This window comes from Limanda limanda, chromosome 11, assembly GCF_963576545.1.
Source record: "Limanda limanda chromosome 11, fLimLim1.1, whole genome shotgun sequence".
NCBI lineage: Eukaryota > Metazoa > Chordata > Actinopteri > Pleuronectiformes > Pleuronectidae > Limanda > Limanda limanda.
This window is the reverse complement of record NC_083646.1, coordinates 6,453,107-6,472,158: the sequence shown is the minus strand read 5'-3', so window position 1 is coordinate 6,472,158 and position 19,052 is coordinate 6,453,107. Positions and strand designations below refer to the sequence as shown.

General features: G+C 41.1%; 2 protein-coding genes and 2 long non-coding RNA genes across 6 annotated transcripts; 3 read left to right on the top strand and 1 right to left on the bottom strand.

Annotated features, from left to right (window-relative positions):
- Positions 1–5,998: 5,998 nt before the first annotated feature.
- Positions 5,999–7,019, bottom strand: LOC133014344 (uncharacterized). 2 transcript variants are annotated; one of them, XR_009681446.1, is made up of 3 exons: positions 6,985–7,013; positions 6,702–6,864; positions 5,999–6,448 (listed from the first exon to the last, which is right to left on the bottom strand). It is a non-coding gene; the product is annotated as an uncharacterized LOC133014344 (long non-coding RNA). The 2 variants fall into 2 exon arrangements; XR_009681445.1 differs by having other exon boundaries at positions 6,000–6,448; positions 6,702–6,861; positions 6,985–7,019.
- Positions 7,020–7,816: 797 nt separating this feature from the next.
- Positions 7,817–9,301, top strand: LOC133013910 (transmembrane protease serine 9-like; the record flags this gene model as incomplete). The annotated part of the gene is made up of 4 exons (XM_061080994.1): positions 7,817–7,989; positions 8,398–8,493; positions 8,962–9,104; positions 9,221–9,301. Coding segments are annotated over exons 1-4 (492 nt in total), but the record flags the coding sequence as incomplete, so codon positions are not given.
- Positions 9,302–9,308: 7 nt separating this feature from the next.
- LOC133014345 (uncharacterized) lies at positions 9,309–9,817 on the top strand. The gene is made up of 2 exons (XR_009681447.1): positions 9,309–9,376; positions 9,733–9,817. It is a non-coding gene; the product is annotated as an uncharacterized LOC133014345 (long non-coding RNA).
- A 1,423-nt stretch (positions 9,818–11,240) lies between these two features.
- ethe1 (ETHE1 persulfide dioxygenase) lies at positions 11,241–15,304 on the top strand. 2 transcript variants are annotated; one of them, XM_061081086.1, is made up of 8 exons: positions 11,241–11,373; positions 11,438–11,654; positions 12,804–12,948; positions 13,525–13,673; positions 13,838–13,967; positions 14,137–14,226; positions 14,609–14,725; positions 14,863–15,304. In XM_061081086.1, exons 2-8 carry the CDS (start codon positions 11,451–11,453, stop codon positions 14,907–14,909), a joined length of 882 nt encoding a protein of 293 aa, XP_060937069.1. In that variant the 5' UTR covers positions 11,241–11,373; positions 11,438–11,450; the 3' UTR covers positions 14,910–15,304. The 2 variants fall into 2 exon arrangements, with proteins under 2 accessions (XP_060937069.1, XP_060937068.1); XM_061081085.1 differs by lacking the exon at positions 11,241–11,373 and having other exon boundaries at positions 11,405–11,654.
- The last annotated feature ends 3,748 nt before the right edge of the window (positions 15,305–19,052 follow it).

The window sequence follows — 19,052 nt, the reverse complement described above, 5'->3', positions numbered from 1 at the left end:
ATGTGTTTTCAGCAGTGATTAAAAAGATGTGACGTTCTGGTAAATCCAATCTTTCTAGGCTTCAGGGGAAATAAGTTTAGTTCCATTTCATAATTTGTCCATTTGTAAATTAAAAAAAACATATTTGATTTGTTGTATCTTATGTGAGATGCAGAATATCTAAATTATTCACTGATGCATATTTCCAAGCTCATGTTTGCCTGAGGCCTTTGTCTCTTCTGCAGGATTCAGGTATCTTCCATTTCTCAGATGTCTGAAACCCAGTTGTCACCCTGACAGAAACGTGTGCAGTCAATGCCGACTCTGAACACACCGCTCAACACTCCAAGACTTCCACCAGCGACTTTACAAGCATGGATTTCCAGGACAACACCGATAGCCCCAGTGCTCCTGTTGCACAGCAGCCTGTTGTTCCGTCGATCTTTCAGTCCCCAGAGCTCTGGTCATCAACGTCCTTCCAAAGTCCGACCGGCCATGAAGTGTTGAGCATTTCATCCCTGGTCCCTTCTACAGTCCTCACACTCCTGCCTCACTCTTATCCCTCAACTAATGGAAACTTTAATCCCGAGCTTCCATCCTTTTCTCAACCTGAGTCTCAACCTGCAGAATCCTCATCCTCTGTTAACTCAGAGTCCCCAGATCTCAAAACCCTGACCTCACCAGTCCCTTGTGGGGAAAGTCCCCTGGAAGCTCCGCAGAGGAAGCCGTCAGATGGGGGACCACTGGAGGAGGGATCCGTCGGTATCATGTTACCCAAGGATCTCCCTGAGGAAGAGCCAGGTATGGTCATCATCATGGGTGATGGTTCAATGAGGAGTTTGGTATGAACTCTTATTTAGATTTTTTGATGATAAAAAGACTGATAACCCCGTCTTCCTGTTCAGTATAAAGCAGGAGCCAGTAGCTGGTTAGCTTAACTTAGCTTAAAGACTGGAAACAATGGGAGACTGTTAGCCTGGTCCAAAGGGTTAAACCTCCACAGATCATTACTTTTTGTATGCATCTTTATTAACACGTTCTTTTGAGGAAGGTTTCCATGAATAACGTGATTGGCAATGATTGATACTGACTGAAAGAATGAGCTCATAATTGTCAAATCCTATAAAACTATGTGCAGGTATTTGTTTCTGGATGTTTAAGAGAGCTATTCCATGATATATTCACTTTGTGCCTTAATTAAGCGAAAAGTCTGACAGCCCAGTTCAGTCCAGATAAATGACTTCATTCTCAGACCTGACACCAGGTCAGAGAGATGCTTTTCACTTTGATTACTGCTGCTTTCTTTCTCCATGTTGCTTTTTAAATCAGAAAGCCATCGCCGGCGGCGACATCTAACAGAATCGTATTGTATTCACTTCGCCGCTTCTCTCAGTTAACGACATATCTCAAAATCGTTCCGCCAGAAAAATCCCAAAGTCCTTCCTGTGATGTACAAAGCCGCCAAACTTATATTATCATTTATATTGCTTAAAGATGCAAGTATCTCAAAATGCCTCAAACTCGAATTAAACAACGCCTCACTATTCTCAGGCTAAATGACAGCTGCTATCTGGACTTTATATTTTTCGTTCTCGAGAGAATGCAAATCAATTCCGTAACATCTCTGATTGGCACTTAATTCGATTCTTTACTTTTGCACAGTTGAGTGGAAGCAGCCGAGCGACGCACAGCCCACAGCCCACAGTGTAAAAAGTTTTCCCGAATCACAAAGTCAAAGATGTGACTGTTTTCGATGATGCACACACAAGCTCTTATTCTGCACACTCAGGCCGGTACAGCCTGTTCCCCTCGGGCCGTTCCTGTCTGTTAAAGTGATGACACACAGAGCTTTTATCCTTTACAGTCGCCTTAATAAACAGTGAAGATTCTGCCCTGAGATTTGGCCACCCTGTGATGCTGTGATTGTCTTCCTCGGCAGTTCTTCAAAGGCGTCAAAGACACCTCTGCTTTGTCTGCTCTCCAGATTCTGTTGATAAAGCGCCCCACAGTCCGGCTTCGTTTCACACGCAGGCGTTTTCTCTTAAAAGATTAATCACTGACACTTCCTCCTTGTTCCCGAACTCTTGGAAGTGTTTGTTATTTCTTTTCAGCCTCTCCTCACAAAGCCGCCCTGATCTATCGACTCTATGAAAGAGCAGAGCCATCCATACTGTACGCTTCCGACGCCCGCTCCCTCTTTCTGACCTGACTCCCCTGATAACATGGTCTCTTATCAGCTCTCGGAAGAAATAGATACAACTTTTAAAATTTCCCCGAAACACAAAGTTCTGATGTGGCTGATTAATGGCCTCACACCGAAATGTGTTCGAACTCTTTTACCGCTGCTCGACCTCCAAGTGGCCTTATGTGCTATTGGTCGTGATATCTTTTTAAAAGCTGGGATGTCTCACACCAGCAATCGATTCAACTGCATCATAATTGCGTTACTGGAAAAAAGTGGATTATCTAATTGGTTTGGTCCTTTCCCAGAGGTCTTTCCTCCGCCTCAGGAGAGTCGTCTGTCAGAGAAATTACACTTTTTGCCAATACAGTGTGAGCCATGTGGACAATCATCTACCTCGGAACAAGGCAGCTCAGCTTTTAGCAGAGCTTTGGATATTTCCCTGCCATTTTACTGTCAAAAATTAAATTGGAACAATCTGTCACCCAGTCCATTGAGTAAACTAAAGTACTGGGCTGCGTGTTGATTGGTTCTCACCCTCTTTTTTTCTTCCCTTATCTGATCTTTTATCTCTTCATAATTTCCTGATGACGACGTATATTCCTACATTTCACAGCATCTCATTTGTTTTCATCGGTCTCATCTTCAGGCACGTAGGAGGTCCAGCTTCAGCCAAAGCTCTCTTTCAATCAACGAAACAGGATTTAGGGCAGCACTTGGTTCCCAGATCAATTCCCAGTTCAGTTTGGAGTTTGCACGTTTCTCCCCGTGTTCATGTGACTTGTTCTCTGATGCTCGAAATTGACCATAGATGTGAAATAGTGGTTGTTTGTCTCTGATCGGCCCTGTGCCTAAGCGGTATATACGATGGATGGATGGAAACTTTTTTTTCATGCATTTTTTAGTTTGGTATAAGTTATTATGGAATACTCGCGAGTCCCAGCATGTAGCCAGAAAGTAATAAAGGTTCTACGAGAGAAAGTTCCTTTTAGAAGACGAAATTGCCTCCCAGAGTTCACATTCCACTTACCTGACATTTACTGGAGCCCTGAGGCTTTTCACAGAACCATTGAGGTTAATGGTGTGCAGTTCTGCAGGTTTGGAATTGGACTGTGAAGTGTTGCCTCAGGTGGAATTTGTCTGCTGGTTAGATGGACCTATTTTGCACACAAAGACATAAATATGATCTATAAGTAGAAAATCCATATTAAATCACATTCAATACTCAAGTTACTCTGCTTTAAACTTTAGCTTTAAAAGGTGCCAGCTCAAAAATCTGTACATCTTACCCCCATATTAATAAAGAACAATCTGAACAGCTTCATCTCTTTTAAGAAATTAAATATGTCTGGCATATGTTGTGCATTGCATATTAATTTTGTAAATAGTTTAAGTAATTTTGGGAGAATCGTGACCTGAATCTATATCTCTCTCTTTGTTTTATGCAGGATTTTTCTTGTTTCAGTATCAGTCTTTATGTCAGTGATTAATAAAGTGGCGTCTTGAGCAAAGGCGACTTCTGTGTCCAGCGGAACGGAACACACACACATACACACACACACACACAATTTGTTAAATTGAAGGCAAATTCAAGGGACACCACGGCTCCTTTACGCACACGCTGCGCTGTGAGGTTTTGGGAGCTTCTTTACGCAGACAGATTATTCTAAACCGCAGCAGTTTATAACACGTCATTGAGCTAATATCTACATTTTACAGTCTGGGCTGTTTTACATTATTATTTACACCTGATATGTGTGGATGAATTTTAATGATTTAAATTCCCTCATCCTCTGGTGGTGACATTTACGCACCGAGCCACGGACTGTACATGACGATGTGCTAGTTATTTTGGTTCATCTTAGAAGTCTGCATTTGTTATTATTTTGTGAAATTGTGATGCTGTTGTTAAGAAAGCTTTATATAGAATTTATTAGATTATCTTGTTATTGCGTGGCCACAAATTAGTAATTCATCCACCGATGTCAACAGGGGCTCCGTAATTTTCTAGTGATTACATTATATTGTTATATTTTATTTTAATCATTTCTTAAAAAACTTATTTTAATGTTCATATTTTTTTCGATACGAGAGGTACCGGATCTGCTCAAATAAGTCCCAGAACGCAGGCAAGCCAACACGCCGGCACAAAGTAAGCACAAAAATGTTAGAAAAATGTGAGGCTACAGGAGGAATTTGATCATAGATTTGCAGACTTCAAGACGCACAGAGCGACTTTTACAAAAATTTTGCGGATCCCTTCTACTTTGATGTGCAAGATGCCCCTCCTGTGCTTCAAATGGAGCTCATTGGCCTGCAGTGCAACTCTGACCTCAAAGCCAAGTTCAGGGAGGTGAGTGGAAAGGAAGACAAGCTTGGGCAATTTTTGTGAGAATTGAACCCCAGCTTCCTTGAGCTTTCCCGAATGTTCAAGCGGACCATGTGCCTTTTTTGGAGCACATATTTGTGTGAAAAGCTCTTCTCCACCTTGAACTTCATTAAGTCCAGGTACAGGTCCAGGCTTACTGATGATCATCTTCAAGCCATACTGAGGGTCTCAACTGCTTCCTCCCTCAAGCCAAATGTGGCTCAGCTATGTGAGAGGAAGCGCTGCCAGGTCTCTGGCAGCAAGAAGTAGGCAAGAGAAGCCATGTTTACAAGAACTGTTCGTGTTCTTCAATATTCTATTCATGTTCAGAAGAACCCATTGAAGTTAAATAACTGTTAGTAATGACATTAGAGAAGTTTGGATTTTTTTAGCAAATTTTTTTTTTTTTTGTGGAATACCTGATGCGGCCCAGCCTCACCCAGATACTGCCTCCAGCGGCCCCCAGGTAATTTGAGTTTGAGACCCCTGCTTTAGAATCTATTCACCATCTATAGTATTGCTGGTAAAATGACGCATTCAGCAGAGGAGCCAGATATTTCTCTCAGGAGCTGGTGGAAAAAGCAGTAGATCAGAGAGAGGGAGCTGAAAGGGAGTGAATGTTCGAAAGCTGGATGTAAAAAAGTTCTCCAACAAATTCACCAGATCAACTCAAAAGGTGACAGCAAAAAGTTATTGCTTTGCTTGTTGATGCTGAACATCTGGAGCTGTGTGCACCAGATCATTGTTAAAAAGTTTTTTATAAACTTTGAGGTTTTAATACACTGTGTGAAAATATGTCAATCACTGTTACCTGCATGAGATTATTGCATACATATTTAGAGCCGGCAACAACCAGGTTTGTGTTCTGTAGCTGAAACACATTACCCCAGCTGAGCTGACTCATCATTATTCTTTGATACAACCATATTTAAATCTTTAAAGTATTTTGAAAGTTGCTGCTAGTTATCAGGAATTTAAAAAGGACTTTACAAACAATCTGGATTCATGAACAGCTGGTGCAGTCTCATCCTGAGTCTAAAATCTAAGGAAGATGATGAGCTGTCCTGCAGTTTAATTTATTCAGTTGTTCCGTCTTTCTGTTTTGCAGATGCAGCGTCTCAACCGTGTTCATCTCGTGACATGTTACTGATCGTGAGCTTCCCTCTCATCATCATCCCCATCATCAGCTCCGCTTTATTGGGTGAGCAGCTGCACCGCTCTTCATTAGTGCTCAGGTTTAATATACATGCAGGCTCCAATGGATTGATGCAATTAAGATTTAGCTGTTGATCCTCCGTTAGAACATTGAATTCAGGAGATGAAAACATTGTTGTCTCATCTTGGCATGTGGTTACCGTGGTAACCACTCCTATTACAAATGGAGACAAGATTTATTTCAAAGTATTTTTACAAAAATAGAAAAGTTTAATTTGTGTCTTATCTGAACAATACTCATTTTAAAAAATTTAACTACTTTTGGTTCATATTATTTTGATTTGGCACCGACTGAACTTCTTATAACACGTCAGTGAGAATTAATATTAGGACAAAATTCAAATCAACTAACAAGAATGTCCGACTTCAATTTCAACATTTAATATGAAGTGTTCAGATGAATGTAAATATAATAACAAAATAAAATGCCATGGGGTCAAAATTATTTTACATACAAAGATGACATTTCAGTTATTTCAAGAATGAGGACATTAAATATTATTGGGAGTTTTTTGTGGAGTTGACATTTTTACTTAATGTGTTTTTTTTAATTATTATAAGCAAACTCTCCCACTTTTTTATTCCTTGTCTCTTCCTTTCAGTGAAGTTCCTGTTATTCCCCTCTGAGGTTGAACCTTCTCTCCCCTGTGGTGCAAAAGTGAACTGCAGTGTCCCCACTCCCTTTTCTTTTCTGTCCAAGAATCCTGTGAACCAGACAGAAAACATCACAGCAGGTAAAACATTTAAATTACACTCATTAATGTGCAGGGCTGTTAAAGATTGTAATATTAATCTGTCATTTTTATTCACTGATTATCTAATCTCAGATAGAATGATTACGGATCCATCAATTGTTTATTTCCTGCCATTACTTTAATTGCCTTATCATGGAGCAGGAATATTACCACATTAATTCACATATTATTTTAATTCTTATCTTTGTAACTATCCTCTCACCTCCAGAATGCACAGCTCAAGCCAACGATGGCCGACGTATTGTTGGGGGGACGATGGCGGCCAGCGGCAGGTGGGGCTGGCAGGTCAGCTTGCAGTGGAGGGGGAGGCACGTCTGTGGAGGGGCCATCATCTCCCCTCGCTGGGTCATCACTGCAGCTCACTGCTTTGTCGAGTAAGAGGTGGACATGGGGGATGAAAGTAAGGAGTTAAAGTAGAAAGCTAACAGCAGTACACTCAGGAGGTCAGCGTTACATGAACCAAGAACAAAGGGCAGAGCACATACCTCCGCTACGGCCCAGCACCACATTTAATCTTATCTTAAAGAATATAAAGAGATATAATCCTGATCCGAATTGGCAGCAAAATGTAATGGCTTCTTCACTGGGTCATGTTCTAACCCTCCGCAAACTTTTATGGAAATCTGTAGTGTAATCGTTGCATAATCCTGCAAACAGACAAAAAAATGCAGACGCGAGTCCAGGTTGATTCCATCTTCTGCTCTAATCAGGTGCAATTCGAGAGCAGGTTGAAAACAAGCAGAAGTAATTTCACTAAACCCGTGAGGACAGTTTTGGGTTTCTTCAAGATCACTAATGAGAATCTTCTGCATAGACACTGATGAGCGTTTAATCAGGATTTTGGGAAATCAGTCAGATAGTTTGAGCGCCACTTCAACAATTAAGCGACTCATTAAGCATTTTGAGGCAAAAACAAATCCATTTCAAACCTCGAGAAGAGGGATGAACTGATAAACTTGCCTTCATTCATCAGTTTTTTAATTGCACAGTTGATACATTTATGGATTATTCGTGTCACAGACTGTTTTTTTCACGCCTCTGTGCCTGATGAAGAGCAACTTTGAGAGGAATCAATTTTCTCATTCAATAATAATTAACTTCAACATTTAAAAAGGGCAAACAACAGTTGCACAGGCAGATGTTAGTAATTGTTTGTCTCAGCACAAAAAAAAGAAAGATGTGCTTGTGTCTTTTTAGACTTATTTATCGAGATGTTGCCAGACATCAACAGAGGAGAAACAGAATCAGCCTCACACAAAATAATCCTGTGGACATGAAGTGAACGTCTGTGTGACGCTGCTGTTTCCACAGGGACAACATGCTGGACGTGGCTGACTGGCTGGTGGTGCTGGACACGGTCAGCATCGCTCACGGCTCTCAGGGCAAACGCTACCGAGCACTGCAGGTCCTCTACCACCCCCGCTTCAGCACCTACAACAACGACTACGACGTAGGCCTGATGCAAACCATCACCGACATGGACATGAGCGGTGAGAATCAGCCCCGGCAACAAACATGATCAATTAATCTGTGGTTTCTTGAGTTTGCGTGTTTTTTGATTTGAGTTTGATTCTGCTGTTAATATTTTGCCGTCGCTGCGTTGCCAAAGAGTTTATTTGTTTGGAAGCATAATTTCTATTATTGAAGCACAAATTATTAAAAAACTGCCTTGATACAAATTTAAAAAATGTGATCTCATGTATACAGATGAGTGACTATACAGTTTTATATAAATATGTATTTTAAAAACATTGGTGTAAATGCAGCTTATGGATTATTAATTTAACTTGAATGCCATTTCATTTAAATATCTGACGCATGTGAAACTTATGTGATGACTTGTATTGCTTTGCTTATGAATGTAATGTTTCAGTTTGATTGTTGTTTGTTGTTTGTAGGGGGGGTGCGACCGGTGTGTTTGCCTCGTCCGAGTGAGTCTTTTCCTCCTGGAGCGGCCTGTTGGATCACAGGCTGGGGATACGTTCAGGAAGGAGGTGTGTTGCACGATCCAGTTGGTTTGTTCTGTGTGTTGTTGACACAGGTCAGATTCCAAGCCCTTCCCTTAACTAGCTTGTTTGAAAAATAATAAAATCTTATTTAATACAGAGTCTCACAGACATTTTATGATGACCTTTAGCACAGAAAACACCTGCAGTCTGCACATGCCCCCTAACATCTATTGACTAACTTCTTTGGACATATAGAGGTAGTTTTTAAACACAATTTCCTACTTGTAAATGTGAATTTCTGAGAGGAAAATATTCATGGTTTCACAAACTTGAAACCAGGACACAAAATGAAAAGCAGACTTCATTCTGTCACCCGAAGGTGTCCCCTGCAGCTGCAAAGCCAGAAGCAGCTCCTTCTTCTTCTTCTTCTTCTTCTTCACGAGGACACGATGCACCTGTCAGCTGATGTATTTGAGTCACACTCTGACATCACTGCTTTTACTCTGTTTTTAGGTTTTGTTGTAGACGAGCTGAGGCAGGCGCAGGTCAAGGTGATAGCTCAGTCTGTCTGCTCCCAGCCCAGAGTCTACGGCGTCTTCCTGACCCCCCGGATGATTTGTGCTGGCACAATGGACGGAGGGGTGGACTCCTGCCAGGTTATACACCCACTGTCAAATAACCTCAGTAGCACAGCTTTATCATAATATACATGTATTTTGCAATGGATTAAATTTTGCCACAGTTTCCTTAAATGGTTTGTTGGTGTTTGAAGGGGGACAGCGGGGGACCCCTGGTGTGTGAGACAGCCAGTGGGGAGTGGAGGCTGGCGGGGGTGGTGAGCTGGGGAGAGGGCTGCGGACGGAGAAACAAACCCGGCGTCTACAGTCGAGTTACGGAGCTGATCAGCTGGGTGGAAAGATATATAGAGGTAGTGTATCAAGTTATATCCCTGACCAGCCCTGTGTGTCTTTCCCTTTATGAATATATCATGAGTCCAAGGCTATTGTCTTTCTATGTCTCGTTGTGCTTAATAACATTCTGAGTGTATGATGATATTAAAATTAGAAAAACTTGAAATACTCATGTTTTGAGAGATGTTTTTGCTTGGAAAAAAATGTATTGTTTATTCTGTAAAGCAACTAATTGATTAAATGATTAATCATTTCATGTGCATGTTCTATTGGCACTCTAACAAAACATTCAAATCCATGTTCTTCATGGAAATATTTCAAATTAAATCATTTGTCAGAGTTTGCATTTTTACTTTTCTTTTTTCCGCCGCAGGACAAACCAGAGGAGCTGGAGGAGACAATCACCTTCATCACCGACACTCGAAACTGAGACAAGTGACAATAAAGACGTGAATCAACCATGTCTGCTTGTTTTTCTTCTTTCTTATAAAATTATTTCATGACAGGATCTCATTTGTTTAGTCTATTAAAAGTCAGCAAATAGTGACACATTCTCATCATTATTTCCTGGAGCATCAGTGAGAATATTCTAATTGTCTTGTGAGCAGAAACACAAGTGTTGTGTTGACCAAAACAGAAAGTCTTTTGTGTAATTTGTGCTTAAAATTATGAATCAATGAAATTGTTGCTTCTATCCAACTGTCTGTGTGTCTTTTTACCTACCAACCTACCTGCCTACTGTACCTATCTATCTGTCTGTCTGTCTGTCCGTCCGTCCGTCCGTCCGTCCGTCCGTCCGTCCGTCTGTCTATCTGTCTATCTGTCTATCATCTATCTATCTATCTATCTATCTATCTATCTATCTATCTATCTATCTATCTATCTATCTATCTATCTATCTATCTATCTATCTATCTATCTATCTATCTATCTATCTATCTATCTATCTATCTATCTATCTATCTATCTATCTATCTATCTATCTATCTATCTATCTATCTATCTATCTATCTATCTATCTATCTGTCTGTCTGTCTCTCTGTCCGTCTGCCTGTCTGTCTTTCTGTCTGTCTTTCTGTCTGTCTGTCTATCTATCTATCTATCTATCTATCTACCTACCTATCTTTCTATCGATCTATCTATCTATCTATCTATCTATCTATCTATCTATCTATCTATCTATCTATCTATCTATCTATCTATCTATCTATCTATCTATCTATCTATCTATCTATCTATCTATCTATCTATCTATCTATCTATCTATCTATCTATCCATCCATCCTTTCAGCCACTATTTACAAATGTCATGAGATTTCAGTAACTATATATTTACTAGCGCTTAAATGTCACTTAGTTATAGCACTATCTGTCTGTCTGTCTGTCTGTCTGTCTGTCTGTCTGTCTGTCTGTCTGTCTGTCTGTCTGTCTGTCTGTCTGTCTGTCTGTCTGTCTGTCTGTCTGTCTGTCTGTCTGTCTGTCTGTCTGTCTGTCTGTCTGTCTGTCTTATCCCCAGCCAAGAGAAAATAAAGACCTGTTTCGATGCTGATTAAATTGATATTGTTTTTATTTTCTCACAGTTTAAATTTTTTCTTTTGCCAAACTTTTACTTAATCATTAACAGGTGACAGATGTTTGCTGTGGGTTGCGTCACTGAGTCTGATACAGTATACGACAGGAGTCACGTAGGCAGTTGGGCACCAGTGTGTACGTGCTGATGCTCGTGCACGCTCACAGACACCAGTGGGAGTGTGCACGCTTACACACACACTAGTGGGAGCGTGCACGCTGCACACACACTGGTCATGGAGGGAGTTGTCTCCTCTTGTGGAGTGAAACGTGTGTTGTTGCTCAACAATACAAAAAAAGGCTGATCCAGCTAAGGTCACAGCAGGTGAGAGTTTAGCCTCCAGGCGACACTGAACTCCGGGTAAATACTTGCTGCTGGAGGCTTCATAAGAGACCCGTGCGTGAGGCTCCTGGCTGTCAGATCACCTGGTTCCTCCGGAGACAAGAGGGTGCAGAACATGAGCTCTGTGCGTGAGGCTCCTGGCTGTCAGATCACCTGGTTCAGACAACAGGGTGCAGAACATGGGCTCGGTCCTCAGAGGGAAACCAGTTCTGCGGGTTCTGTCTCTCACGCTCCGCCTCAGCACCGAGGGTTCAAGTCGCGCTGCAGCCCAGAGAAGGTGCTTCCTACCCGGCTTGTGTGCTGGCCTCGCCCCGCTAGCAGCATCCAGCAGAAGGTTCTGCACCAGCATGGCTCGGAACGGAGGAGGACCGCTCTTCAGACAGGTTGGTTCCGGACGAGACGGGTTGTTAAAGAGCAGCAGTGTAGCTAGAGTCAGCAGGAAGTTGGGTATGTGGAGTTTGCAGAAGTTAGCTGGAAGTTAGCAAGGTGATGTCAACAGCAACATTGTTATTAATGTTAGCAAGAAGTTAGCAAGGTGATTTTAACAGCAACATTGTAGTTAATGTTAGCAGGAGGTTAGCAAGGTGGTGTCAGCAGCAACATTGTAGTTAATGTTAGCTGGAAGTTAGCAAAGTGGTGTCAGCAGCAACATTGTTATTAATGTTAGCTGGAAGTTAGCAAGGTGGTGTTAGCAGCAACATTGTAATTAATGTTAGCAGGAAGTTAGAACGGTTAGGGTTAGCAGCAACATTGTATCTGTTAGCAGCACTTTGTAGGAACTTAGCTAGGTGTGTTAGCTTAACAATCACAGTCCAGTGTTGTTGTTTGTTTACATTGAGCTCAATTCTATTTGTTGTTAGTGTTAGATGTTTTAAATGGTTGGAAACTTACTGCAATATTTTTTAATATTCAGATGTATTTCATGTAGTTTCCACAAAAACTTTTTTTATAATGATCAGATATGTATGTATCTTATATTTTCATAAACATGGTAATTTATTTATATTGCTAAACCCACTTCAGAATCTATTATATCAAGTATTTGGTGAACGGGTTGTTCCATTTTACAGAACTTCTGAAGCCTGGCCAATAAAAGGATATAAAATATATTGTCACAATATAATTTGATACAACAGCAATACAACGATTTCATTATATAATAAAAGGTTGGAGGACGTGGGGTGTCGTATACATATACAGCTCAATAGACAATACATAAATAAAAAAAATCTTGAAAATTGTCAATAAAACAAACACACCTTTGCTGTGTCATGTAAGTGCGAGTGCAAAACTGCTTCAGATATTCGGTGAGAGGTGTCGGGACATACAACATTCAACATGGAATCATTGAGCTGCAACGCAAACAGCCTTCCTATGTTAGAGCTCTATAAAGTGTATGACTCAAGAATGTTGCAAACCAACTGTCGGTTGCGTTGTCATCATCACTACCATCTGACATCAGGCATCTTAATCGTCATAATTTATCGCTGAGTCATTCCTGTGCCCTCAACAGTTTTTATCCTTCTTTTCAGCTGTTTGAGTCAGAGAGCAGCACCTACACCTACCTGCTCGCAGACGCTGAAACCAAGGAGGCTGTGGTCATCGACCCCGTCCTCGAGACCATCGAACGGGACCTGAAGCTCATAAGTGAACTGGGGCTGGACTTGAAAGTGGCAGGTAACTGTCCAACTGGCACTGAGCTGTGGTGACTTCATTTGACAGGGACAGTGAATATTAATAGCATCTCTGAAAATATGCTAATGGTATGAAACGAAAGACTTTAAGTTCAGACTTTAGCAATTCTCCTTCCCATCATCCTAATCGTCAAATACAATTAGGGGCAAATTGCACACTATCCCATTTCACTAAAGTGAATTTAGCCCTCATAATGCAACTAACAGCTTTGGGCAAACTTCTCAATTTCATGTCGTTACTTCCACTTTGCCCCGCAGATATTGTCAATAACCCTGATTATAAAAGGATTGGATTTAACTAAAACATAAATCCTCTTTGCTAATGTGAAACCTCACTGTAAGCTGTTTATTGTTGGTTACTCATGTTTTAAGACTTGTGATAATACATAATGTGACATAATGAACCGTGTGTCAACAGTTGGAACTATAATCTCAAATATCACAATTATTTTATTACAATGTAATGCATATTATTAAAAGAATACCAATTGTAATATTGTATGAGGTAGATACATTTCCTGACTCTGTGGTGAACTTGAGTGCCTTCCTCATCTGATAGTAAACACCCACTGCCACGCGGACCACATCACCAGCACGGGCCTGATGAAGAAACGACTGGTGGGCCTGAGGAGCGCCATCTCCAAATTCAGTGGTGCCACCGCAGATATTCACCTGTCAGAAGGAGACACGATCCCCTTTGGAAAACATGTAAGAAGAACCGATGTAACGGATTTCACTACATAACATCAAACCATACAACACTTACACTAGAGAGAACAACTGCTTACGAACGAGACTCGTCACCTGTGCCACATGACGCTGAACTTCTTTTTTCACATCTTGAGTTGGTCTTTGTCTCTTGTCCCCGTTAGTGTTTGACGGTGAGAGAGACACCCGGTCACACTGACGGCTGCATGACGCTGGTGTTGGAGGATCAGAGCATGGCGTTCACCGGGGACACTCTCCTCATCAGAGGCTGTGGCAGGACTGACTTCCAGCAAGGTAGAAATGTTCAGCTCTATTATCTCATATCAAATACCTTGCTTTCCTTTTGTTGTCCACACTCTGTTACAACCATTTTTGCAGTCTACCTAGATGAACACAAGAGGGCAGCATTGCATTAGTGTGTTGCAGTGTGTTGCCTTTGCTAAAGGTTCTCTCTCTGATTCAGGCAGCCCTGAGAGGCTCTACGAGTCCATCCATCAGAAGATCTTCACCCTGCCTGACCATTGCTTCGTCTACCCAGCGCACGACTACTTAGGTTGGCTGCTAACCCACACATCTAAATGTTTCTGTCCTATCTCAGAGCTACTGGGGTGAACACTGGTGCAAACGTAATGCCACTGACAGCAACATCCCACGTTTAGTAACTAAAGCTGCTCTCAAACATGCACTGAAGTTTGACTGAAGATTTTACCGATTACTGATTGTGTATTTCAGTGCATATGCCAACTGTCAAGAAGTACAGTTTATATAATGCATCACTTGTCTGCACGTCTACCAGCACCATGTGATTTATCCACACTCTCTGAAGCCGATATGTCATTTGACCGATCAGTATGGTTCAACATCTGGTAAACATCACAGCCTCCAATCGGCTGTCGACGCCACATGAAGCTGTGTGTTTCTCTGTGTATTATCAGGTCAGACGGTATCTACAGTCGGTGAGGAGCGAAAGTTTAACCCACGCTTGACCAAGAACCTGCAGGAGTTCGTGAACATCATGAACAACCTGAATCTCCGCCATCCTGCAAAAATAGGTATCAAAAGCTATTTCTCATACAGTAAAACCACAATTAAACTTAGTTCCATTGCACAGGCTGTAACAGAAAGTATTTATTTCTAGCTTGTAGCCACACTCCCTCTGAATACCGTTTTTTGTTTTCTTCCTTTGCAGATATTGCAGTTCCTGCTAATCTGGTTTGTGGTGTACATGAAGTTTGAATCGGCTGTAAACGGGAGTTTTTTTTAATCAAATCATCTACATCATAGCAAAGCAAGAAAGATTTACTGATCTGTATTTAGCAGGAGTAACCAAAATATTACCATAAAGTGCTTTATTTTGTGTCTATGTGTATATATAAGTAAAGATGTATATTTTAAGAGCTATTGTTAATGTAGTAAATTGACTTAAGTTGCTTTTAACGACCACTAAAGCTTGAATCACACAGAGCCTCCGATTAGAGGATGATTCTCTGTTCCTCAACTGGAGAGCAGCTACTGACATTGTGATCACACTCGTACTCAAACAATGCCATAAATTCAGTTTCAACTGTTGAAATGAATACTACAAATCTATAGAGGAGGAGGAACCACTATTAAAATTCTGTTGGATTTAATATGAATGTGCGTGTTCTTCAGCTGTGTTTGGGTAGGAATTTTTACGAGGGGCATCGCTCAAAGAAATGTTCCATTCAAGGTTTGGTTTAGTATTCACGAATGCTTAACTGGGACAATTGAGTTCTTACACTTGGCCTTTTTCAGTGATTCCTTTAGCCAAGGACACACACACACACTCTCACACACACACACACACACACACACCACCCAGACGGCTGCCAACCACAGTTTTTGCATAGCAGGAAAATGAAACTACACTATTTGCATTCAGAAACACAGAGGGCCAGGTTCTCACCATGTGTTTGTGCTCTCAACTCTCATCTGTAGATTGGGGCGTATTTTTAAATGTGTATCATTATCTCTACAAACATGACAAAGTATCAACGCAGTAAAATCAGCATCCAGATTTTTCACAAATGTCCCGTGTGTGTTGTCAGCCGACGTCAAGCAGCTCATCAACCAGTAGGACGGGTTTGTGAGGGAGTGTTGGCCACATGCCTCTTCCAGAAAAACCTGCACATGTGACCGTAAGCTGTGCAAGAGTATGTGACTGATGAGCTCCACGGGTCAGTGACAAAATATAACTACTGAGCTGGTTCTAATGGATCATCCTCCTCCGATCTTTCACCCCTGCTGGGATTTAAAGCAGTGCACATGAAGTTCAGTTTATTTAAAAGGTGTAATACAACTCAAAACAATATGCATCAGATCTGGTATTTTACATTCCGTGAAAGATCAGGTCACTGCCATGCTGTTACCTTATGTTAACAAGCTTTACACAGTGAGGTATCAACGTTTTTAAAGAGCACTATTATAAGATCCGTAATAGCAGATGGATCTTGTGAAGAAAGAAATTGGATCCGTGCATCTCTGTTGGTGAAAGACTCGCATTGTCCCCACACACCTGCTGCATGTAATGTGAATGATCTCCTCCTTATTGTCCGAGTGGTATCATTACATGGATATCTTTCATGTTTGAACTTGGTCCAAAGATGCACAGAAACGTTCTTATTATCGAAGACCTGGTTTAAGAATAGTGGAGAGGGTGGAAGAAAAGGATTTTCTGTTGGCGGGTGTTGGCTGCTCATATGCAAGTTAATACTGTAAACCCCCACATGCATAACATCCACCAGCTGTCTCCGTCTGCATTTGCGATAAACAACCTTTTCGGACAACCCCTCTGCCTCACGTGTAAAACGCCGACAGACACATTCATTGTTGTTTTTCCCTCCAAACAGGAGGCGTGTGCGTGTGAGCGTTGTCGCCATTGAGCCGAAGATATGTTGCTTCACAGTCGTCTCGGACGTAAAATGGCTCTATTCTTCTGATGCTGTTGTGCTGCTGGGAAAGCGAAGGTGCCAGCTGTCCTCACACCAAGTCTGTGTCCCCCCCCCCCATCTGCCAGCCCTCTTTCAGGCCCTCTCCCTCTGCCCACTCACACCGTGCCACCGTCAACCTGCTGCCTATTCTCTCACACCGGCCACATGTCAGGGGAAAGAATCTATTGCACGATCGGCTCATTCACAGAGAGCTGTAAAGAGGCCGGTCGGGGTGATAAAGCCCTCAGAGTGAAGAGCAGCCCAACAGACCCCGAATAAAACACTCCTGTAGAGACTTTAAGAGTTTAACTCACTACTGTGTACTCTGTAGGAACATCTTTAGCTCACACGATTGTTAATAAGAAGTGGAAGACTTTGGTATTGTTAAAGTAACACAATGTAACTTTTAATGAGCAGCAGCGCCCCCTGCAGCCACATGATGGTGATTCATTCTGTTGGGCTCTGCGTCTGAGCAATCAAATGATTTTTATCTTTTGACCTGTGACTGAAATGTAACTGAACGGCGGATACTACCCATGATCCCCGGCTTCCTGAACCAGAGAAGCTGCTGCTGTAACAAATCCACCAAACTTTGTTTAGAATTCTTCATGTTTTAAACGTTTCCTGCTGAAAATTGCAGATAAACTCTGGTTTCTAAAGACTTCTGAGTCTCTTTAACTGATCTACAGTTCAGCTTTACCCTTCAACTTGCCAGAACTGATTCTGAGGATTGAAGCTTTGACTCTCGGTCAGGTCCACACTTCTCACAGGAGATCGCACCCACTCACCAAGGTCAAGAGCAGGCCTTTGAGGTAAACTGTCAAACTAATTTTGAATCTGCTGTTTTAGGTAAAATAGTGATGCTTTAAATCACTCAGTTCTACAGAGCCTTACAGAACCTTACAGAGCTGTGGTGCTCAGCGATACGTTTACAGTGACTGTCTAATACTTTATGGTATTTTAATCTGCTGGGATCATTACAGGACGACAGAAAGAAAGTGCTTGTGCTACTCGACTATTCTTAAAGCTCTTCACATGTATATGTGCTCTGTTATCCAGGTCACGGGACTTTTACACACTACTCCAATGGTCATTGAATAACTAATACTATGTTATGGTATTTGCATGTGTTGTCACTGTATTATTCGTGTGTTGCACATACACTAAGATGGTGCCAGGTAGAAACATGCTTTATTGTAATCACTCTAAACCATAATATACGTACATATAGAACATAAATACCAATACATATTATCATTACTTTTATACTTTTACTAATACTTCTATATTTTATCCTGTTATGCCATTATATATACTTTTTGGAACCATCTGTATTGTTTTCTACTGTCACCATTTTACTATTTTACCAATAATATATACATATGTATATATTTTAATCTCCTTTTACTTATATCTTATCTTTGTGTTTTTATGGTTAGAGTAGCAAAGTGACAAATGCACTATATGTACATATTGATTTCAAACTCCATTCTCCCTCAGCAGCAACATTATGGCATGACAACTTTGCAAATCATTGTTTCATTCTATCTTTAGTATTTATTAACATTATTATTAATATAATATTGTTTATTCTGCCAATCATATAGACAGCACTTTAATCATCACAAGTAATCAGATGCAACACCTCTCTTTGTCGTCTTGTTCTCTTTTTCTGTCCCATGTTCTGTTGCACTATATTCTTGCACTTTGTGAGAAACCACATGTTGTTCAGCCGCGCACTTTCTGTGAGGATGAACGACGATGAAAGTCAACTTCAAAACTGGAAAAACCTGAATATTCCTAACCATGTCTCCTTTCGCAGTGGAAAAGTGAGTTGAGAATTTAGTGTGTTGTGAAAGGCAGATGGGACAGGGAGTGGGTTGTACTTCTGGCAGGCAGGTTAACAACATTAGCCCGCAAAGTTGTTAATGATTCAGCTTCTTATCAAACGTGGTGCTGTCATCAACCTCTGTCACTATTACTCACTGAAGCCAAACAAGCGCACCTCCCACATGTTCTATATGAATAGGAAGCACAATCTGGTTTTACTGCATCCTCAGGACTGGTCATGTAGAGAGTTTGATTGACACCTCTCTGACGCTCCTCTTAGCTGTTAGGGCGGGACAATGACATCTTTCACTCTTATTGCTATAATTTGTCAAGTCGAAGCTTCTAGATTTACAAAACGTTTACTGTCACACCGGTTAAACAAGTACTATTGTGTAAAAAACCTCTGAAGCTCAATAAGTAGAAGACAGATTAAGGATGATGACACAAAATACTGTAAAACTACATGTGTATTTACCAAATAAAATATAATATAATAAAATTAGATTACACAGTGCAAAGACATAACAACAAATGAATATGGAAAAGTGTGAAAGGTTGTATTGTAAATTAAAGCAAAAGGTTATTTAACAATATATAT